This window comes from Chinchilla lanigera, unplaced genomic scaffold (genome assembly GCF_000276665.1).
Source record: "Chinchilla lanigera isolate Chin_1 unplaced genomic scaffold, ChiLan1.0 scaffold00110, whole genome shotgun sequence".
In the NCBI taxonomy this organism is placed as follows: Eukaryota; Metazoa; Chordata; class Mammalia; order Rodentia; family Chinchillidae; genus Chinchilla; species Chinchilla lanigera.
Window position 1 is genome coordinate 404,312 of NW_004955511.1, and position 27,248 is coordinate 431,559.

At 39.6% G+C, this 27,248-nt stretch overlaps 1 protein-coding gene across 1 annotated transcript; it reads right to left on the reverse strand.

The window, feature by feature from the left end:
• Nucleotides 1–23,043: 23,043 nt before the first annotated feature.
• On the reverse strand, nucleotides 23,044–23,970 carry LOC102027887 (olfactory receptor 4C11-like). Its single transcript, XM_005408190.1, has one exon. The coding sequence runs from the start codon at nucleotides 23,968–23,970 to the stop codon at nucleotides 23,044–23,046; it is 927 nt and encodes a 308-aa protein (XP_005408247.1).
• Between the last annotated feature and the right edge of the window lie 3,278 nt (nucleotides 23,971–27,248).

Sequence of the window (27,248 nt, forward strand, 5' to 3'; positions counted from 1 at the left end):
TACAAACATGAAGACGATGGGATGGACTGATCTGTAAAATGTTCCTTTTATGTATAGGACAGTGAGAACTATGCTCTTGATTTGTAAAGCCACCAGAAGAACAACCCAAAACAGAACAAAATGGGATGGAGATTGATAAAAATAACTTGGTAAATCAGCACCAGGATCCAGAGTGGAAGATTTGCTTTGCACAGCACCACAAAGACATGTGACTCTGACACCCATAATATGGGTCTTGCAAGCATTTATTAAAATACACTTGAATCCATGCCTCTCAGCCATGTGAAGAGGGCCTTGACATTTCTCATATCCTCCTGCATTTCACAGTTCTGTGGGTGTCTGTGTGCATGACTCTGTCTTAATTTTTTTTTCTCCAGAGAAGTAATTACAATGTTCATCAGGTTCTCAGAAGACTCAGACACAAAATGGGCTTATAATGGTTGGGAGACAAAATAGTATCAGTAATATAGCACATGTTCTAGTAACTACTCTACTTACTTTAATTTTCCAAACATAACAAGCCCCTTGTAGGACAGCTACAATGATAAATAACAGTAGTAAACAATGTGTTGGTCTTGGATCCAGTAGAGAGGAGCTGGAAGACATGAAACCCAGCAAAGTTGGAAATAGATGAGTATCCGGTGTCTTCCTCTATACTGCTGTGCTGTCCTTCAGAAGATTTCCCCTTCCAGACTCTCCTCACAGGCCCCAGCCTCCTCAAATCAGTTACACTATGCAGAAAGTCACCACATCCGGAAATATTAGCTAGCTGCCTCAATTTCTGTACCTTGAAAAAGATGAAAGTGAGAAAATCGACCCTGGTTGAACTTCTCACATTATGTAACTACATCTCCCAGGTCCTGCCAACTGGCCAAACACTGAAAAATAGTCTTTGGTAATTCACATTAGGGAAGAAGACACTTAAGAAAAAACTTTTACTAAAATAACTTCATTTGTCCCAATATTTGTGGTACATCTTTCATATAATGGGCTCCATATTCATCGCTTGATATAAGTTTTATCTTTTAATCTACATAACTCTTCCATGAAGGAGGCATTTTAAATAAAACTTCATATAAGAGAAGCTGAAACTCATAGAAGTTGAACAGAGTGCTTTGGTGGTGCATTTAGTAGCTTAATACTGACATCTGTACTGAGGACTGTGTCACAGGTATACTACCTTCAGGTGTGAAAAGTATCTTAGTAGGCTCTGTTTCTCTCTAGCATGAGTTTATTTTCCTTCTATGAGTAGCTGAGAAACTTCCAGGTAACCTCAGTATTTCCATTTTTGGGTATAAGATTTGGGTAGTGTAATTTTCCAAGGATACAAATATAGCTCTTGGGAAGTTGATCAGAAAACTTACCCCCTGGGGTATAAAGATTGAGTTAGGTGTATATTGGCAAATAAATCCAAAGTTAAAATTATGTATGGACTTCTGAGAGAAATCCTCCTTGATTTCTTTGGTAGTTTCTAAGCATACAAGCCCAGGACTCCTGCTTATAATCTTAGCCCAAGTGGAGAAAGCTAATATTGAAAAAAATACTTTTCAGGTAAGCAGAAGGAACCAGTTCTATAATAAATTTTTCATTATTGTATGTTTGCAGTACTACTGATTACATTTATCATGTGGAATTGATACATGTACATAAAACATCTTAATACTTTTTACATTCCCTACTATTACCACCCTTCCTTCTAACTCTTGGACTCTTCCCATTTGCAAAGGCTCCATTCTCATATTTTTCTGCAATTCTTTTTTTTTCATATCCTTTCCCTGTCCTTCCTCTCACACTAAACATTTCTTGTTCCCTCCTCATTTGAAAAAGATATGTCTACTTCAAAATGCCTATATTTGTTCTGCCTGCCCTGGAGGCTGACCATCTTTCCATTTTCTGATGTCTTCTTTGATCTCCTCTTTCAGAGTGATGCAATTTTCACTATAAAGGGCTCTCTTAGTTAGATTAATTTCTAAGTATTTAATTTTTTGATGTTACTGTGAATAGTATTATTATCCAAATTTCTTTCTCAGTGAGTTCATTATAAGTGTACAGGAAGGCACTTGAATTTTGTGTGCTGGTTTTATATTCTGCTACATAGCTGAATTTGATTATTATTTCTAGGAGACTTGGTGGAATTTTTTGAGTATTGTAGGTGCACAATCATTTCCTCTGCAAATAATGAGACTTTGACTTTATTCTTTCATACCTTTATCTCCTTTATTTCATTTCTTTTTAGTTTTTTTAGTTGCTCTGGTTAATGTTTCAAGGACTATGTTGAACAGGAGTGGTAATAGTCAACATCTTTTTTTCCTTATTTTAGAGAAAAACTTTCAGATTTCCCTGATTTTCCATACTGTTGGCAATTGCTTTGTAATAAATGGCTTTTTACCAGATTTAGATAAGCTCCTTCTATATCTATTTTCTTCTAAATCTATTTTCTATTTTATTGTAAATGGATGTTAAATTTTGTCAAAAGCCTTTTCTATGTCTATCAAAAAGATCATGTAATTTTTTTGGGTTTCTGTTTACATGATATATTACTTTGATGGATTTGTATAGTTGAACCATACTTGCATCCATGGTATGAATCCTACTTGGTCATGACATATGATCTTCTTGATGATTTGTATTCTGTTTGCCAGTATCTCATTGAAGAATTTTTTTTTTTTTTTTTTTATCTTTGTTCATTAGAGAGATTGTCCTGTAGTTCTCTGTTTTGGTTAAAACTTTCTCTGATTTTGTGGTCAGGATAAGAATGATTTTTCAAGTATTCCTTCTCTTTCAATTTCATTAGAGTTTGAAGAACATTGGTGTTAGACCTTCTCTGAAGTTCTTGTAGCACTCAACAATTAACTCATGAAGTCCTGTGCATTTCTTAGTTGTTAGGCTTTTTATTACTACTTCAATTTCACTGCCTGTTACTGGATCATTCAGGATTTTTAAGTCTTCTTGGTTCAGTTTTGGTAATTCATGTCTTTAGGAAACTATTGCTTCTGAATCTTCTTATTTATTGGTATTCAGGTTTGTGAAGTAGCTGCTAATAATATTGTGGGATCTGGCAGTGTCTGTTGTGCTTTCAATGTTTTCATTTGTAATTATATTAATTTGTTTCTTTTGTTTCCTTTCTTTTGTTAGATTGGCTATTGATTTGTCTATTTTGCTTATTCTTTTGCAGAACCAGCTCTCTGACTCATGGATTATTTGTATTTATTTTTTGATCTCCATTGCATTGATTTACTATCTCATATTTAAAAATTTCCTTCCTTGTACTAACTCTGGATTTAGATTGCTTGTTTTCCTGGGACCTTAGATGTACCTTTGTGTGACTTATTTGGACTTGCTCTGTTGTTTTGAAAATTAGAGCATTCACATCCACAAAATTACCTCTTCAGACTACTTTTATTGTGTCCCATAATGAGAAGGGAGTGCACATTCTTTTCAGCAGCACGTAGAACTTTATCGTTACAATAAAATTATAAATGTACAATTCACATATTTTCAAACCATTTTATCATTTAAAATTTTACTTTATATTGTTATTTTCTAAAATTACTTAAATAATACAAAAATATAACCTCACTACTTATATCAAAAATAAAATATTGCCAATAATTAAATTCATTTTTACATTTTCTCTATTCTCACTCCTGCAAGAGTAAACACTATCCTGACTTTTTAAGTGTATATAATTATCTTGCCTCTAAAGAGAAAAAATATTTTTGCCCTATGTGTTGATATTTAGTTTCACCAGGTTTTGAATTTTAAGTATTAGTGGAGTATGTAACAACTTTAGGAATGACTTTTTTATTCAAAATTAAACTACTAAATTTTGTAGATTGTTAAATATAGTCATATTCATTTTCACTGCTATAACTCCCCTATTTTATTCTATTATGGGATTATTTTAAAAGGTGATTATTCTTAAAATGCTCAGGGAATATTTGACTGTAATGAACAGTGTATGGTGGACATTTTTGCACATATCTCCCCAAAATGCAACTACTGGATTGCATGATATTCAAATATTTGACTTTATCTAGTGATATATGTTTCTGAAAGAGGTCCAGGACATACAATCTGTGTGCCAAAAGGGTAGAAGCCTGAGATATTTGTGAACTAACATAATATTATCTATCCTGTAAGAAAAGGCTTAAGTTTGTGAATATTTTATTGTTTGTTTGTTTTAATTAGAAACCAACAAATATATAATCCAAAAAATAATCCAGGGTTATATTTTTCAATGTCAATTTTAGTCATTTTTTTCTGAGTCATATTTGAAATAGGATTTCTTTAACACTACAGTACAGCAGACTGATGTCCTGTGACAGAAGGAGAATGTCTTTGAGGTATAAGGATTTTAAAAAATTATTTATTAAATTTTATTAAAATATATGCCTAGAAAGTTAGATTTCATATATTATTATGCTTCTATTAGTGCCAAACATATTTGTAAAGAATATTTCCATCAATCCTTACAAACGTCCATTATAAATGTCTTGCAAAAGTTAGCAGATGGATAAAAACAGAGAATTTTAGAATATTATATAAAAATTTAAGAATTTTTCCTAAAGTATGTGGTGAACTCAGAAGTCTTGCCCAGTACGAAAATTTCTCCTGTTTGGAAAATGAAATGTATCATCTTTATGCTTCTCAGTAAATAGAACTTCCAGAAGTGTGAGCCCTAAGTGTACCAGGCAGTTTTGTTTTTGGGGGGTTTTTTTTTGGTAACAGGAATTGAACTCAGGACCTTGTGCTTGTCAGGCAGGCACTTGTGCCACTGAGTATATACCTGGTTCCATACCAGGCAACTTTGAATGGTAGATTCAGTCCTCACTTACTTCAGTCTACAAGAAATTTCTTAAAATCAAGAGTTCAAAAAGGCACCTAGTTAAATTACAATTGCAAAATCATCCTTTCTGAGTGGCCTGGGACTTCTTTCCCTTTCAGGCTTGCAGTTTTCAGAATAACTGGAATGCACTGAGAAGCAACATCTTCAGATAAAAACTCCCTGTCCTGAACTATTTAAGCTTTGTTCCTAGAGCAGGGATCCTACAACTTGTCAGCACAGCTAGTTAAATATCCTCTGCAGTATAAAACTCAGAGAAGACCTTCTGCAGTCCCTCAGCTGCAGTGAAACATGACACAGATGGACAGGATTCCTTCTGGCCTGGACAGTTCTGAGCTTGGACAAAGGGCTTACAGTGAATTCTAGGCTTCTGCTGCCCCTTGCTGGCACCTGTGAGGACTCTGTTTCACTGCTCAGGTTATCGGTAGGACTTGCACCTTCATGCACGGTGCACTGGTGTTTGGGAACCTACTTCTGGTGGTTGGCATAATGACCTTTGATGTAATTCATCTAATGAGAGGGACCCTGGGAATGGTAGAAAATGTAATTAATGTGCTTCACAACTTCCGTTTTATTTCTTAATAAAACCCACTACAACGTATTAAAACTTGTGTAGAGTTTTAATGTGTCAAATGTTTTTTAAGAGTGCCATTCACTGGGACCATGAGGTCTACTGGTGGAAAGATGGGTCTTCATATCAGCTTTACTTAGCACTCTAGCACCTGCCTATGCATCAAGAACTGAGGGAAGGAAAAGTGCATTCCCTGGGGGATATGTTAAACCAATATCCTCTTCCAACACTGTCTCTTGGTATTCTAGGCTGAGGCAATGCTTTAATTATTCAGAAAGTTTGCCTCCAACATGGTTTCCATGCTCAACGGCATTGTTGTTTATCAGCTCCCTCGTGATAACTTGCCAAAGTCAGCAGCTTCTTGGCAAGAAGCTTCAGAATTGAGTCCTTAGAGTGAGCTACTGCAAATGGCTCCAGTTCCTTCAACACAGTAAGAATATCTCTGGTGTCATTACATCAGCAACCCTACTTGGTGTTCCTCTCTCCAGAGTCCTGCCCCTTCCAGAACTGTCAGTAAGTCCTTTGCCCTTTCTCTATGTCCAGGAGTTTGTGCCAACTCTCTGCCACTGCAAGAACATCTTTCTAAGATGATTCTTTCTCCTTCCCCTTGATCAGAGCATGGGCACTGCTCCAATCTTACGCAAGTCTTGAGAGTCCCTAGGTATTTTCCAGTTTATTCACAACATCTGAGAATTCCTTTGGCTACACATTGCGTATTGACAATTTTTCCCCTCAGATTTGGTTTCTTGTAGGATATTTAAAAATATCCTACAACATATGATCATATGAAGGGTGTTCTGACATTCAGCTTCAACCAGTATCACTTAACCACTCAGAATTCACCTTCTGAAAGACGAGAGAGCCAAGTGCTTCCCTCCATGTCATTTCTCATATCACTGACCTTCAGGGCTGAGTACATAACTTATCATCTTATTCAATCCACACAATTACACAATTATAAATTAGTCATAATAATCATATTCAATGTCAATAGTTGGTTATTCATTTTAAATATTGGTGAACATTGTAGACGTAACTTGAACAGTATATTTTCTATTTGTTTCTTTCATTTGGCAGGGATATGATTTTTTGGAACCCTTCATATATTCTAGGTATTAGTCTTCTGTCTGAGGAACACTGGGTAAGTTATTTTTCTCTTTGTATCTTCACTCTGTTTGTTGTTTCCTTTACTCTGCAAAAGCCTTTTAATTTGACATAATCTCATTTGTTGGTTTTCAATATTATTTCATATGCAATTGGGGTTCTATTCAGAAAGGTCCTCCATATATCTGTGTCTTCAAGAGTTTTACCTATTTTATCTTTCAGTAGATTAAGTGGAAGTAACCTTGGAGTAGTTCCTTGACCCATTTTGACTTCAGGTTAGTACATGATGAGAGATATGGGTCTAGATTCAATCTTCTGCATGTGGATTGTCAGTTTTCCCAGTGCCATTAATTAAAGAGCTTATTATTCCTCCAGTGTCAAAGATCAGTGAAGAGAATGTGCTAGGAGAAATTTTTCATCCCCTGCTCTGTTCTATTGATTTATGTATCTCTGTGTCAGTACCATACCGTTTTTATCACTGTAGCTTTGTGATATAACTTGAACTCAGATATTATGATTCTTCCTGCTTATCTCTTGTTGCCCAGGATTGCTCTTGCTACTCAGGGTCCTTTCTGGTTGCATACATATTTTAGAGTTGTTTTGTCTATTTCTATGAAGAATGCTATTGGTGTTTTGATGAAGGTTATGTTAAATTTCTGTCAGTTTGGAAGTACAGCCATTTTAACTATATTCATTCTTCCTATGAACAAATGAGGGGGGGAACTATCCATAGTTCAATGTCTTCTTCAATCTCCTTTTTTAGGCTATTATAAAGTTTGTTGTAGAGGTCTTCCACTGCCTTGGCTAGGTTGACTCCTAAGTGCTAAATTTTTCTTGGTGCTATTGTGAATGATGTTATTTTCCTAATTTCTTTCACAGTGATTTTTCATTGTTGGTATACAGGAACACAGTTAATTTTTTTGTATTGATCTTGTAGTCTGTTATAGTACTGAATTTGGACATTAGTACTAGGATATGTTTGGTGGAATTTTTGGGTCATATATGTAGAGGTTCATGTCATCTCCAAATAATGGTGTTTTGACTTCTTCCTTTCATACACATTTTATTCCTTTAACTTTCCTGATTGTTCTGGCTGAAGTTCAGAGTATTATATTATATAGGAATAGTTTGAGTGGCATTCTTGTCTTGTTCCTAATTTTAAGGGGAAGATTTCAGCTATTCCCTATTTAATATGATGTTGGGAATAGGCTTGTCATGAAAGATTTCTATCCAGTTCAGATAATGCCTTTCTATGCCTATTACAGAACAGTCTCTTTAATGAACAGAGACACAAAAATCCTCAACAAGACAGTGGAAAACAGCATACAAAAGATCATACACCATTACTAAGTAGGCTTCATCCCAAGGATGCAAGGATGGTTCAATACATGCAAATTAATAAATGTAATACATAACATAAACAGAAACAAGGGCAAAAATCACAGGATTATCTTAATAGAGGTGGAAAGAACATTTGACAAAATCCAACATCCATTCACAACACTTTTTTTTTCCAAATGCAGTCTCACTATGTAGTTCCGGCTGGCCTTGTTCTCACTATGTAGACAAGGTGACCTTGAACTCTTGGTGAGCCTTTTGTCTCAGCCTCCTGATGCTGGGATTACAGATGTGTACCACTACACCTGGCAATAAAGACTTTTAATATTAACTTTAGCATGAATTAATTTTCCTAGTTATTTGATTATTTGAAATAACTTTTGTATGACATACTTATGAAATTAGGTATCTGTGAATAATTAAATTCTCATATATGAAAAGTCATTATCATGTTAGCTGAACACCTTGAAAAGCAAGATGCTGAAATTTCTTAAGCATTAATATTTTCTCCCACTCATACAATCAGAAGTTTCTAAAATATAAGGAATAATACAACAGCCATGATCTAAGAAAAGTACTGAATTTACTATGTTTATTTTATTCTCATCTTATTTCATTCTTCAGTTCTCTCATTTGCTCTAATTTTGTTATGAAAACCTCTCACTTCCAAATGCCCTTCAATTATTATTAGAAAAGTGTTCTCCACTGCAAGATTGTCATTTTCCATAATTGCTGCTACTATTGTTTTAAAAATATCTTCCACTTAAATTTGCATCTTTTTCATTCACCAGGGTATAAAGAATATTTTACAGATTGTTGTATACATTATTAGGGAAGCTTTTAGAATAATTTATTCTTTATGATAACTTTCAAAACCCAGTTCACATGAAAGATGCTTGTGATGTTTCAGATGTTTGTGTTCATTTCCACTGATATATCTTTTCTCTTGTCAGTAGCACACATCTTGCAATAATTGAATCTTTGTGATATATTTTGAAATCTGATAGGCTCTTTCCCTCATGTTTGGTCTAAAATTATCTGTCCATGGTTTACTTATTTGTTTTTTAGCATGAGCCACCTCACCTGATTAAAAGGATACTGTTAGTTATTTCCTAGGGAAATTTTAATTTGTGGAGAGTTATTTATGACTTTGTTATGTTTAGGATATTAGGCAGAGTTAGTTTTACTACATTCAATTCCTTGAAATCACACAGGATCTGTAATGGGTCAGAGTCCACACTCAACCAACAGAACACTTTATAATTCCCAGTGTACCTATCAGGGTATTCATAAACACATAAACTTCACATTTTCATAAAGTAAACACTAGTCTCACTTAGTAAGTTATAGGAATGCAAATATCTACCATCAAGGTGACATATATCAGAAACATCAGCCAATCAAAAAGTTAGCAAGTGTGAACCAGTCATGCCGGTGCACTCCTGTCACCACAGCACTTCAGAGGCTGATACAAGGTGACTGAGAGTTTAAAGCCAGCCTGTTGTACACAGTGAGGATTTGTCTCAAAAAAAAACTTACCAGTTTTGTAAAGGATCAAGAATATAAAACCCACAGTCAGTTAGAATAATTCATTTCAAAGCCACACAAAAATTACCCTGGTTACTGTATGTTATGGTTTGTGTCTGTGTGTCCCCCCAAAGCCTCATGCGGTCATGGGGTGGACTTCTAGAGTTTGATTGATTATGGGTGTCAGAGTTGCACCCACCCTGGGGTGGATAGTTTGCATATGTAAGGGAGAGCAAGAGGCTGCTTGCAGCCATTCCTGGCTTTTGTGCTTGTTGCTTTGCTGTGTTTTGTCGCCATGAGCTGTATCCCTCTGCCATGTGCCACTCTGCCTTGTAACCTGCCAAGTATGTACTGAAACCTCCACAAACTGTGAGCTAAATAAACTTTTCCTTCCTAAATTTTGGGCATCAGATATTTTGTCCCAGCAATGAGAGAAAAGTAACCAAGACAGAATTTGGTACCAGATGAGTGGGGTCACTGCTGTGACTATATTTGACCATGTGGTTCAAAAGCCTTTGGAAATGGCCTGTGGGAAGTGTTCAGAAATGTTCAGAGATGTCGCCTGAAAGAGAAGCACTAGAACACCTTCAGCTGTTCTGTCTGGGAGATTCTGGTCAGAGCTCAGAAAACCTGGTAAAGACCGGGTTCTGGAGGTTTCTGTTGGGAAGAAGGACTCCATTGGTTGTTGGACTCCAGACCATGTGTGTTATGGCTTGGCAGAAAGTTTGTCTGCATTTAGCTTGTGTCCAGATACTTTGCCTAAGACTGGGATTAAGGGTGGCAGTGGACTGATTAATCTGGCAAAAGAAATTTCAAGGCAGTTGAATGTTGGGAAGTGGCATGGCTATTGTTGGGGGCTTTTAGCCAGATTTATATTGAGAATCAAGAACAAAGAGCCCAGCAGGATGATTTAAAATGTTGTGAGTTTGGCCAGAAAGGAAGCTCCAGTAAAGCTGTGCACTGTAAAGATAAGGCTGAGGAGATCTCCATTGCTGAGAAGGAACAGGAGAATGGAAAAGATGGCCTGAAGGCATCACAAGCAGCAAGTCTCCACCCTTTGCAGCCTCAAAACGGCAAAGGTGAAAGACCTTGCTTTGAGAAAAAAGCTGCTGAGTGCCAGCTTCCAGAGTGGTGGCAGCGTAGAGGATTTCTTCCTCAGAATTGGATTCAGAGTGCCCAGCAATCCAGGCACTTGACCCCTGTGGCCAAGAGAGAGGAAAACTTGGCTACTGCTCCAGGTGGCAGCAGACCTTGGCATCATCCATGTAGCCCTGGCTTTAGGTGTATGGCAAATGCATGAGTTCTGAGGTTTAAGAGGCTTCTGCCCAGATTTCAGAAAGCCTGGGAGTCCAGGCAGTGTGCCCCTGACAGGGCAGTGTGTGAGGATGTGAATGTGAAGCAAAAGGTGCCCTGGAGACCTCAGAAGTTTAGAAAAGCCAGCACCGTGGATCATCTAAGGAAAGCTGCAAGGAGGGAGCAAAGCAGGCCTAAGAGAGAAGCCATGGAAGCTGTAACCACCAGAAGTGCCACAGGGGTGGACTCATGCAAGCCCTTTGGAGCTCACAGTGTGCCACAGATTGCTTCAGCTGGCCATGGAATTACAGGATATAACATTAGCTCTGCTGGATTTTGGACTTGCTTTGGTCCCAATGCTCTGTGTTCCCCTGTTTGTACCTTTTGGATTGGTACTGCTTATTTTGTGCCATTGAATGTTGGAAGTGTTTAACCTTTCATTTGTAAAGGGGCTCACAGCTAAGAGTTTGCTTTACATTTTGGAAGAGACTTGGGACTTGGACTTTTCAGCAATGCTGCAACTGTTAGGACTATAGCAACTCTTGCAGATGTACTAAATGCTGTTTGTATAAACAGATGGACATGAGTCTTTGGGGGGCCAGGGGTGGAATGCTATGATTTGTGTCTGGGTGTCCCCTCAAAGCCTCATGGGATCATGGGGCAGGCTTTTAGAGTTTGATTGATTATGGGTGTGAGAGCTGTACCAGCCCTGGGGTGGATAGTTTGTATATGTAAGGGAGAGCAAGAGGCTGCTTGCAGCCATTCCTGGCTTTTGTGCTTGTTGCTTTGCTGTGTTCTGCCACCATGAGCTGTATCCCTCTGCCATGTGCTACTCTGCCTTGTAACCTGCCAAGTATGGACTGAAACCTCCACAAACTGTGAGCTAAATAAACCTTTCCTTCCTAAATTTTGGGCATCAGATATTTTGTGCCAGCAATGAAAGAAAGGTAACCAAGACACTTTAATAGTGAATACATTCATTGGTTTATGATACATGTGCTTAATATTTTTAAGAAATAAAGTTAAGATTGAGTATGACATGCAGAGACATGGAAACTATTCCAAAAGTTACAAATTGATATTATATTGTTAAAAATACAGTAACTGAGTTGAAAAACTCCCTGGAAAGTGGATTAAGGGAGGTTTGGATACTCTACAAGCTTGACCACCTCAGCAAAAGTTTTGTTAAACTGACAACATAGCAATAGAAACTACGTAAAATGGAAAATAAAGATAAAATGGTGAATGGAAAAATGAATAGTATTTGATTAGGATGGGGGAAAACTTGAGCAGCCTAATATACAAATGTTATAATTGGAATTTTCCAAGAACAGGATTGGTGAAGGAAGTGGGAAAAAAGAGTGTCCAAAAAAGTCTATGTTTTATGAGAATGATACACCCAGAAATAGAAGAATTCAACAAATTAAGAGCACAAAAATCATGAAGAGACTAAAGTTATATCATAATAAATTGTTAAAGCAGTGATAAAGAGAAAATGTTATTAGTGGACAAAGAGAAAAAAGTGTTAGGGAGAAATAAAGCTTGGGCTATTAATCAGGTTCCCCATTGCTGGGACAGATCCTTGACCTCTACATTTTAAAGGAGGAAAGTGTTAATTGGCATATGGCTTCAGAGGGATCGGTCTATGGTGGGCTGACTCCAAAGCAGAAACTTCATGGAAGAAGGGACTTCAGCACTGCTGCTCTTCCCCTCAACGATGTGCTGGACGCTGCTCTAGCTCACTCAGCAATCAGTGATGGAGGGTTGGAGCCCTGGAAAATGTCTCTTGTTTTCACTGCTTCCTCCAACACACAAGTCTCTCCCAGTCCAGGTTAGGTCTCAGTCACCCCGTGAGCAGCAAAGTGGCTTTCACTGTCTTCCGGTCTGCTAGGTTGGCTACACAGCTGCTCTAGCTGCACCACAGTCTCTGGTCTGTGGTGGTGAGCTATTTCTTCTGTAGCAATGTGTTGGTTGTGGCTGAAGCTCGATATTGGTCATATGTGTGAGGGCAGGAGAGAGCCAGAGTGCCTCAAGCAGTCAAGCTACCTCAGTATTGAAAAAATCATCCTGTCGGGACAATTTCAGTCATGAGTCCCCAGGCAACCTTGTCTCTCCTGATACTAACTTTGCAAGAGTATAAATAAATGCCCCTACTGTTTTAGTGCAGGTCTTTGGGTAAGAGGTCATCTCCACCTAATCCAGATCTTGTCTCTTGTCTTTATTTTCCTCCTACCCGCTGCCATTCCTCCCTGGGATACACTGAAAGACCAGTGATTCCCTACATTTGGCTCCTGAACAGGACACTGGTGAGAGAGAATAAGTGGGCAGTGGGTACGCTTCCAGAGTACACGCAACAGGATAGGGAAGCAAACTAGTGAGAATCGGTATTCAGTACAGGTATTCAGCACAGGTGTGCAGGTGATATTGGCAAAGCAATAGTTTGTACTTTTATGAGGCACAATGTGATGTATAAATGGTGGAATGATTAAGTCAAACTAATTAATATATCTAGGGAAGACAGTCACATTTGTGTTCATTATCTGATGGAGAGTTCACAAACAGAAGCAAAATTTTGTTGAATGCATCTGTTCACAAACCAAACTGTTCACATACAGAAGCTTGTGAATTTAGGTATTACTGTATGCACTGTATTAACTAAAACTACCGCACTGTGCAATAATTGACCAGAATGTTTGCCTCCTGTCTTCTTGAAATTTTGCATCCTTTGACCAACATCTCTGATGTCACACCTCACTCCCAGCCCCCATCACTCAGCCCCTGCAATCTATCATCTACTCTGCTTCTGAGTTCAACTTTTTGGGTTCTATGTATAAGTGAGATTGAGTGATAGTTATCTTTTAAAAGCTTTATGAAATATTAGAAATAATATCAATTTGCCAAAATGCTATTACCTTAAAGAAAGAGCAACACTATACATATAAGGAACAGTTCCATACTATAGTAATTCTTAGGAGATCGCTATGGATTTAGAAAACCGTCCTGCCCTATGAAGTGAGAAATTGTCCTCCAAAGAACAGAAGCTAATGGGGCATCTTGCAGCCCTGGAATTGAAATGTGCTGTATGTGAAAATGAAGAAGTGTGAGAGTAATTAACAATCTATTCCATGAAAACTGATGGAAAACACAATTTCAATTATAGGTACGACAAGAGGAAAAATTTTTGTTTTGAAATCTATTGGAGAGGATGAAAAACAGGCCATTTATATTACTCTCAACTTCAGTAGAGTGGTGTTCAGGTCTTTTGGAGGACACTAGAGACAAAGAATAAACCACAACAAAAAAGCATTTTGCTATTAAAAAGCTAACACAGTTCATTTTTAAAAGGGAAATTTATCATACCTGCGAAAATACAGGCTAAGACAATACTGTTATAAATCCTCTTTCATTTTGTAAATTGGTACTGGAAAAACCACACATTCTAATCTCTACTGTTAACTGCTGTATGAACACCACTTTTTTATTAATGCTGAGTCTACATGATTTTGCTCCAAGTGGTGCCCAAGTTAAATGCCAAGCTTCATTCACCAAGGAATGGATAAGAAAATTGTGATACTTTTATATAACAGAATATTGCTCAGTTATAAAGAAAGATAAACTCGAGGCCTTTATAGATAAATGGCCACAACTAGAGACCACACTCAGAAGTGAAATAAATCAGACCTGCATGTGCAAACACTGCACTGTCTCACTAGTGTAAAACCTCAAAGAGTTAATTTAAACTTGGAGGCATGATAGACCTTGTGAAATGATAGGAAAAAGCTCAAGGGTAAAGGGCAACTGGGATGTGGGAAAAGAGAAGGGAAAGGAGAACTTTTGTATGTATGTATATTCAGGATAGTTAACATAGTTAATCTACTGTCTTCTATTTCTTTGGTTAAAGAAACTGTGAATTAGTTCTTGATTGATCAATACTGCATGTCTCTGTTTTCATGAGAAACCACTTTGAAAATATCAGTATGTAATACAATAAGCATTGTTAATTTCCTGCTACTTTGTTTGTAACTCTGCATTGTCTGTACTGTTCTTTTGCTATTTTGTAAAAGGTTGTCCATCTGTTAATGTTTTCCTCCTTTCATTTTTAAAATAAAAAAAATGGCAAGCTTCAGTATGCTATGGGGGATTTTGTTGACTTCCTTATGTACTTAGAAATGTTAATGGATTGTGTGCATCTTTATCCTCACTGAATTACCTCTGCATGTGTCCATTTTCACATTAAGCCCTCTCATGTTTAATTTGTGACCTGACTCTTCTGTGAGCACTTTAAACTGTCAGCTTCACTCCGCAGGTCCAGAACTCCATTCCGTGTAAAAACTATCTTGCTCCTGTCTAATGTCACAGCCTCCACATTTCCTCTTGTTTGTGAGAAGGGGACATTCTGATCATCTCTTCTTCTTCTTAGCAACTTTCTCTTTTCTGAAGAATCGCTCTTATCATCAAGCAAATCTATTATTTTTGCCACCTTCCATATTCCTTTCAATTAACACAATGTCCAAGATGTTCATCTCTTTTATCTAAAATGACAGAATTTTCTCTGTTTTCAGGGCTGTAGACCATATAGACATATATAATACAGGTTGTCCATATGCCACATTTTCTTCATTATTTCATTTCTTATGAATAATGCTAAAATGAACTTGAAAGTTCAAACATCTTTACAGGATACTGAATTTTAATTCCTTTGGATACTTACTCTGAAATAAAATAGTTGAATTACATGATAATTATATTTGAGGAATTGGAGAAACATCCATCTTGTTTTGAAAAATGCCATATCTGTTAATGGTGAGAGAAGCCATCCAGACACAGAAAGAAAACAACAGCATAACCTCAACTCATATGTGGGATCTAAAAACACTGAACTCTTAGAAACAAGAGTAGAATGATGATTACCAATATCTGGGGAGTTTAGGATGAGATGCACTGTCTGGAATGGAAATTTTCATCAAAAAGTACAAAGTTTTGGTTAGACAGATGTACTAAGCTGGAACACCAAAAAAAAAAAAAAAAAAAAAAAAAAAAAAAAGAAAAAAGAAAAAAGAAATGAGGTGATAAGCAAGGTAGGTGTCTTAGTTACTTGCTCATCTCTGGGAAAGAATATCCAACATTCACAACTTAAAGGAACAGAGCTTACTTGGGCTCATCTTTGTAGCCCATAGCTTGCCACTTGCAGGCAGGAAGCCATGGCAGAAGGACTTGGCCACAAGAAACCTGCTTTCCTCATGGCAGCCAGGAAGCAGAGAGAGAGGGCGGAGCCAAGGAGGGAGATAAACACTTCCAGGTCTTGACCTTAGCAATATATTTCTTCTCATCAGACTCTTCCTCCCAACACTAAGCCAGCTGCAGCATCCCATAATACAGTCACCACCCACAAGGCCCTGGTTCTCAGCACTCGAGGGTCTGGGGGAACATCCAGGTAGAAACCATAACAGCAGATATGTAGGTTACCTCAACTGAATCTTTACACAATGTTCCATACATCACCACTTCCCATTGTCCTTATAAACTACTAAAACTATTAAATAAAATTTAGAAAGTCCTTTTAACTCTACTTCTTCTTGCAGCTATTTTGCCATTTCTTCCCTTCATAGGAAAATATATGGAATAATTTTACTCTTTGAATGCGCTGCCTCCAATGACCTTCTGCTCAGTGCATTTTAAAGCCATGCCAGGCAGGTTTTCCTATCATTCCCCCTTAAAGAGAGCTATTAATATTGCAAATCACTAGCAATTACTGAACTCACTTGTTAGTCATGCTCATGGTTTAGCTAGTTCTATCATCATTTTTATTTTTTTGTTTTTTTGTTTGTTTGTTTTTTTCTGGTACCAGGAATCAAACTCATGACCTTGCGCTTGCCAGGCAGAAGCTGTGCCGCTGAGCTAAATCCCCAGCCCCATCATTTTTCATTGCTGATGAACTTTATTTACTCTATTTCCAGTTTTGCCTTGGTTTGCATAGCTTGCTTCCCATTCTGTTTTGTGACTGCCTTTTCTCCCTTGTCTATTAAGGTTATTGTGCCCTATCTCCTTTTTTCCTCTGTCAATAAAAGTTGCCACAGCAAGTGCATTGGATCCCTTAGCTGTTCATGTCATCCATGTGCTGAATGCTCACAAACTAGCACATGGATTTCAGGATCATGTATCTGCCTGCATAAATCTTTGTTGTCTAACAAACTTCTTAAATTTTGGATGCCCACAAAAGGGACTCCTGCCACTATCGTCACTACCACCATCGTCAAAATTTACATCCGAACTTCTTTTGCAATTGTCCTCTTCTTCATAGATAGGAATTCTCACCTATCGATTTCCAACCAAAATTTTTCAGTCCTTCCCTTATGTGGATGAGTGTTGGTGAACCTCCAAAATTCATGTTTGAACTTGACCCTAAGGTAGAGGCATTGAAAATTAATTAGGTCATGAAGACTCCACCTTCATTGATAAGATTAGTATCCTTTTGACTAGAAGACTAAGATAAAAATTCCAAACTACTTTCAAACTTAAGAAACCCTGGTTGAGTAGGGCATGATGGTGCATACCTGTAATCCCAGCAATGGGGAGGCTGAGGCAGGAGGATCTTGTGTCTGGGCCCAGTCTGGGCAATTTAATAAGACCCAGCCTCAAAATAAAAATAATAATAATTTAAAATGCCTGCTGATGTGGTTCACTGATAGAGCATCCTGGTATTCCATTCCCAGTAGTGCAAAAGAAAAATAAAAGATCTTGATTGTAACGGGGCATGATGACATTCCCCTTAGTCCCAGCTACTCAGGAGCCCAGGGCATGAGGGTTACAAGTTGAAGCCAGTTTGGGCAACTCAATTTCACCCTGTTCCCAAATGAAATTTAAAAAGTGTTGGGGTGATAACTCCGTCGGAGAGCAGTTGCCTAGCATGCATAAGGCCCTACATTCAGTCCCCAGTACTGGATTTGGGGTTGGGTTGTAGATGAATCTTTGGATACTTCCCTCAAAAAAATCTCAAACACATATTCGTTTATCAGAAAGGTAAATGTATTATATGTTGACACTCCTCTTTGTGTCCCACAGCCTAACATTCTGAGAAAGTGGCCTAACAATATCCAAGGACATTTCGATTCAGAGCCAAAAACACTTTTGGAATCTCTATCAGACTTTAGAACCTGCGTCAAGCTGAAGCTGTCTGTCTAAGAAGCCACCTTCTTCCCAGCTCCCAGCTGTTACTCAAGGGCTTAGAGTAGACGACCCTGGATCTTCTACAACTGCAGCAGCCTAGAGGAAGAAGGTCTGTTGCTCTGACCTTCTCCAAGTCGTGGGGAAGTCCACTTGGGGAAGCCCACCTGTGATTTGGCCTCATTCTGAATACAACGGGAAGTATGGGGAGGGTCCAAGCAGTTGAGTGAGGGGCCTGGCTACTTGGGAGCAGGATGGTGCTGACTATGACAAGAGAATAGACAGTGGGATGTAGACACGAGTCAGGGGGTGGCAGTCCGGATATCTGGCTGCAGAAGCGTAAGTCACCATGGACCCCGGATGTGCAGATTGCGGCCATGTTTTCTCTTGCTGTTTCTCAAATCAGTGAGCCCAGTGTGGAAACAACGGTAGGCCTGTTCCCAGGAAGCACAGAATGCCTCTGACGGGAGGCTTTGGCTCGGAACTCCCTAGCAGCCTCGCTGAACTTCTCATAAACACACGGAAGCCTAGGACTGTTACACCCAGCCCACCTCCTCTCCAGTTGAGATCAGACTCACATCACCAACTGGCAGCACGGTCGTCCCCTCCTGGTCCCCTTCCTCTTTCCTCACACAGGCTTTCCCACCATAAACTATGCTGTCTCAGCTTCAGGGTCTAAGAGGATCTGGGTAAACAGAGAGATCAAACACAAAAGCAAGGATATCAGTGACAGGAGGCAAACACAGCAACCCAAGCATGAGATGACAGTAGGTTGGAGCAGGTTGGGGATAATAGGGAGAGAGAAATCAAATTTTGGCTTTCTTTCAAAATAGAATGCAAAGACCAACCAACAAACAAAAAACACCAAGTGCTTGTTCTTGTGGTGACACATACTTGTAATCCTTTTTCTCTGGGAGGCTAAGGCAGGAGGATTCCAATTTCAAGGCCAACCTGATAAATTTATCAATTTATCAATACCCGGTCACAAAATAAAACTTTTAAAAGGACTGGGGATTTAACTCAGTGCAAAGGCCTGAAGTTCAGTCTTAATCTCCAAAACCACATGAAAGGAAGGAAGGAAGGAAGGAAGGAAGGAAGGAAGGAAGGAAGGAAGCAAGGAAGGAAGGAAGAAAGGAAGGAAGGAAGGAAGGAAGGAAGGAAGAAAGGGAGAGAGGAAAGGAGGTAGGGAGGGAAGAAGGGAGGAAAGAAGGAAGGAAGGAAGGAAGCAAGGAAGGAAGGAAGCAAGGAAGGAAGGAAGCAAGGAAGGAAGGAAGCAAGGAAGGAAGGAAGAATATTAGACTTGCTGTTAGGATATGAGATATGAGAGAAAGTCACAGACCATTGTTTTTGATGTAGGAGTTCTCTTCACCTGAAATGGTAAATCCTGGAAGAATATTTTTGAGGAATGACTCAAGGCTTAATTTTAGAGCTAGTAAGTTTGAGATAGGATTAGATACTCTGAAGGAAATATTACACAGACAACTGATTTCATGAGTCTGGAGTTCAGGAGATGTAGCATTCAGAATTAGTGTAGAGCTGGCATTTGCTGCCATGGGGTGAAAGTGATCACCAAGCAAACAATTTTCATAATAGTTTCAAAAACTGGATTCAGCAGTGTTCTAAATTTGGAAGGTGACGAGTAGTCATCAAGAAGCAATTTCACAATATCTGTTGTACCTTTTGGACTTTATTTACTCTTTCAAATTCTTATACTAGTGATACAATGTGAGGTTTACACATGTGGGTGTCACTTATTTCACTTTTGAGTATGGTCTGCTCAACAGGGAAGAACAACTGGGGTTAGGGAAAAGAGAAAAGAAACAAAGAATGGAAAAATATATATATATATATACACACATAACATAACTAATATAATTTCTATTGGTTTATTGAAAAGAACAGTTAATGCTTAATTTTTTGACAAGTTTTACATGCTTATATCTGCTAATCTGAACAACTACTCTGAAGATAACAATATGCAATATAATAACTGTTGGTGAATTCCCATCTTGTTTTTTGAAATTCTGTATCATTTCTAATTTTTTAAATTCTCTTTATAATAAAAAAGGCAAAAAAGAAACAAGGATTGTTTAGACAAGATATCATGCCTATGTCTTGTACTCTGATTAACTAATATGAAGACAATATGCAATGCATCAACTATTGTAACTGTCTTACTAACCTGTTTCATTGTTTGTTTATCTTTTTTCTCTTTAAAATAATAAGAAGAAAGAAATAAGGAAAGTCATAATGATTTACACCTGTCATACCTGTGTGAGGAAGTTAGCATTTCAATGGTAAATGAGCTCCTCGAAGAATCATAACTGCCTCAAAGTCTGTTAAGGGTAAAATTAAAGTAGCGTCTTGAGGGATCCCTTACTGGGGAGTCTGGCTTTTAAACTGGAGTTGGTCAGGGTCGTTGTGGTGCAGAGCGGCCCTCAGGAAGGGCAGTGCCTCCCTGGCTTGGATGCACCTTCTTAGGCCAGCTTCGGCTCCTCAGGCTACAACCTGAAAGTTTTGTGCTATGCTCCAGGGAGAAGAAGGATGTCACCTGGTCTCACTTTGGGTTTGTGCCTTTCCTTTTTCACCTGAACCTTGCGCTGTACTCCTTCCTGAAGGCCTGCATTCTCTACAGTCTGCTCTTCAGGCAGCTTGGACCCTAGATATAGGCATTCTCCCTGGGGACTGGGAGGGGCTGGAGAATGCCTTGAGGCTTTTCCGTGAGTTCTGGGGAGGAGGAAGGTTGGTCAGCCTGAGCTTGGTTCACTACACTTCCGGGTGGGGTGACTCTTACCGGAAGTTGAATCACCACCTCATACCTTGCTTTCTCAACAGAACCACGCTGCCTCCAGTGGCCCCAAGCACAGGGATGAAACCGAGTGAGCATCTCCTACTGGGCCAGCAGCGCTGGCCTGCGGGAGACCACTGCCCAGGCACCACTTCCTCACCAGCCACCTGCATCCCAACCCTGTCTCCACCCCTAGGATTTTCTCTTGGACTCAGCCTAGGGTCTTGCATCTGAGGTAGCCCAGATTGGGGCCCAGAAGCACACAGAGGGCAGGATAGTAGGATAGATGAGTCTGGGGTCACTGCACAATCCAGTCATCCACCGTTCCCTGTGCCTTTGTCAGGTGCATACACTGAGAACTGCACTGGGTCATGGCTTCAGCACTGGCAGTAATTTGGGAATGAGAAATTGATCATCAGGAAGCCAAGGTTAGGGACAAGGAGGGGGAACTGGGGCTGAACACTGAGAGGAGATTTCTAAGAGGCCAGAGGTCCCCAGTGCCTGTACCATTTCCTTTCTCAGGGACTCTTGAAGGCTGCAACCCAGGCTGGGCCCCCTGAGGAGGAACAGCGGCTGCTGGCAGAGGTTAAGGAGCTGCAGAAGGAGCTGGACCACCTGGTGGGACATCTGTAAGCCCAGGTGCAGAGCAACCAGAACTAGTCACCAGAATTGGAAACTGGGAGCAGCCAGAGCACAAGGCTGAGATATAGCCAAGAGGACAGAAAGCAGATGCTGCAGGGCTTACAAACAGACCACACCCCCTCAGCCAAGGGTTCCTGCAGAACCAGAACCAGAAGCTCCAGGAGCACCTGAGCTGCCTCAGGCTGGTGCGTGGCTACTGCCCAGGGGACACCCCACTGCCACATCTTTTGTACCCCTCTGGGTCTCTGCCCTCTTAGCAAACAGGGAGCTGTAGACCTCTCCTGTGAAGGTGCCAGTGAGCCAGAACCCTGGGGCACAGAAATGGAAATTCTGCTGGAGGCCTCATCCTCATCCTTGGGATAGACTGGGTCCCTGGGGACCCTCGGACTCGGGAGGATTCTGATCTCAGCCGCACTGGTCAGGAGAGGAAGCAGCAGGGAAGAAAGGCTGAGGAGGCTCCATGCCCAGGTGCCTGCCCACAAGCCCATGGCCAGCTGGACTCTCTGTCCCTTCTCTACGATGCTTCCCTCCCCTCTTGTGACCCCAGGACCCCACACCTTGGTTTTTCTGCCCTGTGGCCCCCAGGGGATTTTTAGGATGCTCTTGGGCCCAGGCAGCACTGACCAGGGCAACCTGAGACAGAGGACTCGACCTGGGGACAGTTTTCAGGTACAATCAGAAGTACAAGAAGCACTTGTTTCACCAACCCTGATGCCCTCATACCTGTGACCGCTGAGGCTCCGCTTTCCAGGTCAAGGAAGCAGGCAGATCAATCATCACTTCCTCCTCCGGATACTCACATAGCCGGCAGTGACTAACAGAACATAAGGACGAGAAAGCGCTTTTCTACACCTGGGGGAAGCCACTACTTTCTCTTGCCTTCTCTCTCTTCATTATACATCACTTTTCATTCTCTTGCTGCATAGTCCTGCTGCTGAACTCCTCATGCGTAGTCCCTTTGTGAAGGGCAACTTGAAGGTCTCCAAGGACAGCAGGTTGGGCAGAACTGTCTGCCACATCCAGTTAGAAGAGCCCTCTCATCCTCAACAGCCACCGAATTTCAAGAGCATTTCCACGCCTGATTTCCATTGGACTTTCAAGTGTTTGTTAGAGTCTGAGGGCTTATCACTGTAGGTGTCCCTAGTGAGGCAGACAGATGTACAGAGTAACTGTTCCCAGGACTGTCCTCTCTAGTCCTTAGATTGGCAACATGACAGCTTTGGTTCTGTCCAGTTTCTAAGAGTAGAATGTAACTACTCTTACATTCCTATTTAAAACAGACCAGAACCAAATCGGAAAAAGAGCCAGGGTTGGAGAGGGTTGCCTGTAATCCTACTACTCAGGGAGGCCGAGGCAAGAGGAACCCAAGTTCAAGTCCAGCCTGGGCAACTGAGGGACTTAGTGAGATCCTATCTCAAATAAAAAATAAAAAAGATTGGAGATGTGACTCAGTACAAAGACCTTGGATTCAATCCCAAGTACTGCAGAAAAAAGATATCTGGAAAGGGATTGGCGTATACATAGTTGTCAACACATACACACACGTACACAATCACTCTGAGATTAGTCAGATATTTTATATATTCATACATATAATAAAATATATATGGAATTGAATTAGGTTGTGATTGAAAAACAAGGATATGTTGCTTGTTTTCTCCTGTCAATAATCTTGGTTTGTTCCCTCCTGTCAATAATAGTTTATCTTTCTAAGCCACACAATACCACATAACTATTAGCTAAGCATACATTAGAATCTATCTGTCTATATCATGTGTCCACTGAGGTCATACTACACCACAACTTTTTCATTGCACTTTTCACTTCTGCGTTTCTCAGTGTGTAGATGAGAGGGTTGAGCAAGGGTGTGCCAATCGTGTAAAACACAGCCACCATCTTGTCTACTGGAAATATGGTTGCAGGTCGTGTGTATATAAATATACAGGGGCCAAAAAATATGACAACCACAATGAAGTGGGAGGTGCATGTGGAAAGGGCTCTTTGCCTTCCTTCTGAGCTGTGGCTTCTCAGCGAGTACAGGATAACGGCATAGGAGACGAGCAGCAATAGGAAACTCACCATGCAGATGGCCCCACTGTTAGACACAACTAACAAGTTTATCACGTAAGTGTCCGAGCAGGCAAGTTTCAGCAAGGGCTGCAAATCACAGAAATAGTGATCAATCACATTGGGGCCACAGAAAGGCAGTCTCAAAGCCAGGAAAATCTGTGCTGAGGAATGGATGCAAGATCCCACCCAGGCCAGAGTCACCAGCACACCACAGACACGCTGGCTCATGATGGTCGTGTACTGCAGAGGCTTACAGATGGCCGCATAGCGATCAAAGGCCATGAGGATGAGCACAAAGATCTCCATGCACCCGAAGAAGTGGGCTGCAAAGACCTGCGTCATGCACTCGCTGTAGGAAATGGTCTTCTTCTGAGAAAGGGCGTCCACAATCAGTCTGGGGGCCGTGGTTGTAGAGAAACAAGCATCAGCAAAGGATAAGTAAAAGAGGAAAAAGTACATGGGACTCCCAAGGGTCTGGCTTGTTTTAATGGTCACGATGATGAGAAAGTTCCCCAACAGTGTCATGAGGTAAAGGATCAGGAAGATCCCAAATATCACCTTCTGCATTTCAGCATCTTGTGTCAGCCCAAACAGAATGAATTCGGTCACACTGTTATTCATCACCATAGCAGTGTCTGTACATAGGATGCAGCTAGCAGCACTTAATCTGCAAAGAGAAGAAATGAAATGACATACTGGAAGGGCTAGTAAGCTGAGCTCTAAATTCCACGGTTCTGTGCCATTTTCTACTACTTCCACCTACATTCTAGTGAGGCAAATTCCTCTATAGTGCTTAAAATTTTCAGATGCCAGGCCTCTTCAAGATTTATCTGCATCCTCAGAACCTTGGTAGTTTGGATCAAAGCTTGTGCATTTTGGGAATATACAATAAATATCCTTCAAATATTTTGATCTTTATCTAAACTGTGAGCTGTGAAGCCAGTTTTTTCCTTTGGGCAGGTGATTTAACTGCTTTGAAATTTAACCTTCTTATGTCAAAACGGTGTGCAAGTATCTGTCCGATCATTCTGAATTTTCTTGTCCTATCTTACTCTGAATTTTCAGAAGAAGGATAACAACTTTTTATACACACATATGTGCACACACATGAATATATGTTTCATGTGTTATGCGGTGTATCTCTGTGCTCTAGAAATCTAACAATACACTATTCCAGTAAAATTAGGCCCTAATATTTTTCAACAATCTTCCCTGCTGAATATCTTCTCAGAAGGACTTGCATAGTTCAATTTTCCACTTTCCCACTTTGCTTGCTAGAAAAATATTACAGTTGTATTTATTTCCTACTCTTTCATAATTATCTTTCACTTTCAATGCTGAGTCAAAATTACACAAAATTATTATTAAGACTGAAAGATATTACCCTGTTCCTAGGAGCCTAAAGATAAATGTAGATTAGGTCCATGGGTATATAAGATACTGTGTGATCAATATGGGAATAGCGGAAAACATCTGTGGGGCAATGAGAACAATTTTCTCATTGATATAGTGGTCAGAGGGGAACTGAAACTGTATGGAAAGAGTCTTGTTCCCAAGTAGATTCTCAGAGATGTAACAAAATCAGAAAGAGAAGTATTAGCTCAGTGACTAATGGTGGACAGCGGAATAGGTGATGGATGGAGGGTTAGAGAGGGGCAGGGGATGTAAAATGAAATAAGGTGCAGTGTACATGGACCAAATGCTCACCGTGAATGCATTCATGATGCACCACAAACATGCACTAATTGTTCAGAAAGGGATCAGACTCAAACTCCATCTCACTGCCGCTAGTGGTCTGATGCCTATCAACTCCCTTGATATTCACATAACTAATATAAATAATAAAAGAGTCTACCTTTTGGGGTTGCTATGAAAATTAGCTTAATATATACAAAACATATACAAGTGCTTGCAGTATTTATAATTGGATTGATTACATTCAGTACAATTATAACTGGTCTTTGAAGACCTACTTGGCATTCTATAAAACTATTATTTCAAGTTGCTCATTTACACAAAATGCAGTGCCCCCCGCCTTGAAGCACAGTTTCTTTGCAGAGGCTGACATTACACCAGAACTGTGGCTCATATAAGTTTTTTAGGGTTGCACAAATGAGTGATAACAGCTCCAAACATTTTAATAACTATAAAGCACATACCATTCTGAACATAGAGGTTCCCCGATGAGAGGAAAATAAAGATAAATCTTTATCAAATATTGGATTCAGAGGTATGAAAATCAGAAGAGGATGGGCATTTGGGATAGAAAGACATGTTTTAATGAAAATAGAAGGGAAATATTTTTCAGACAAATGAATCAACACAGAATTTATAATTAGGGAAGCACAAACACACACTGCAGTAGATAAGCTTGTAAAAGTAAGTTGTTCTCCTGGCAGAAAGTCATGAAAGCTGGGTTGTGAAGTTTGGAGGTTTTCATGGGCAACATACAGAATTTGAGGCATAAGGCTCCAGAGCAACTTATGCTAGTATTTATGAATTGCTATGGAGCAAATACTACTCAGAGTTGTTTAGTGGAATGTAACAATATTTTTGTGTTACTTTGATCAGCTCATCTAAAATGAAAAGCCTACTTCCTTCAAGATTCCTGGACCCACCAAAAACATCTGTCTTTCTGTTGTTTGCACTTAAAAACTCATTGGAAATTTTAGAAATTGCCTCACTGTGGTCACAAAAAAAGGAAATGGGCTCATAGTCATCCGAAATATGATTCATCACTGGCTTCACAATTGCCACTTCCTTTATTAGACAAGGATTAAAAGTGCTCATTCTCAACCATGCTCCATTAGAGACAGTAAAACTGAACACTTCTCATCAATGTTACCAAAATCACCTTTATATTTGCACAGCATAAGCCATAATCATTTTGTACATTAGTTTGTAGTTCATATGTTCTAAAATGTCTCATGAAGTTGAGTCCAGAAAAAGAATACCTCATATTAGGTCTCATACATGAGTGACTTTCATTGTGTGAATATATTTTATACAGACCAAAAATTCAGATTATTATTTTTCAAATGCCAAAGTTATCAACAGCTAATCTTAGCATCCTTTGAGGAGACCATACAGGCTTTTACTGAGATACTTTGGTCTCTGAACAAGGAAGAAGGACCCAAATTCAGATATACTAACTTCTTCTGACCTTTCATATGAAGTCCGTCTATTGTCGTCCTTACTATCACTTTAAAAGGCAAAGTGGGTGCTTTAAAACAAGGTGATCTATAAATACAGCAAAATGATTACTATGGCTTCTAAATACAGTGGTTTGGACACGCGCTGTGGCTCTCCAACCCTTAGCCCCTTGCTGTCATCCCTCTTTCCCCTTATGCTCTTACTGTTCTGCCTATCTGTGACCCCGCCACACCTAGAAATTTCTGTGGCTCACACACATACCTAAATTGTCTCATTCCCTGAATATTTTAAAGCTAATGGTTTCTCATCACCTGTCCTCTTTGATAATCTTTATTCTCCATTTCTGTCTGTGGACAGAGCACCCAATTCAAATACCATCTCTTGAGCCAACCCTTCCCAGATTTCCTCAGTCAAATAAAATTATTGCTAACAGCATTTCACAGTGAAAATGCATATTTCTATGGAGTCATTTAAGCCTTACTATGTGCTTCTCATATTTGCTTCAGCATCTTTCATTCATGTGATTTCACTAAACCTTGTATGGAAAATTTATAATATGCCTGTTTATACAATTTAAGATAGTCTGGGAACAGACTAGTGATAAGCCAGAGCAATCACAGAAGTGATTAGCAGAGATAGTGATAAGCAGAGAGCAATCACAGAAGACAGAGGGTCAGAATACAAACCTGTACCACTAGCAGGATCTCACTGAGCACTCTGTCTTTCCTGCCACAGAGAGCATCACACTCCAC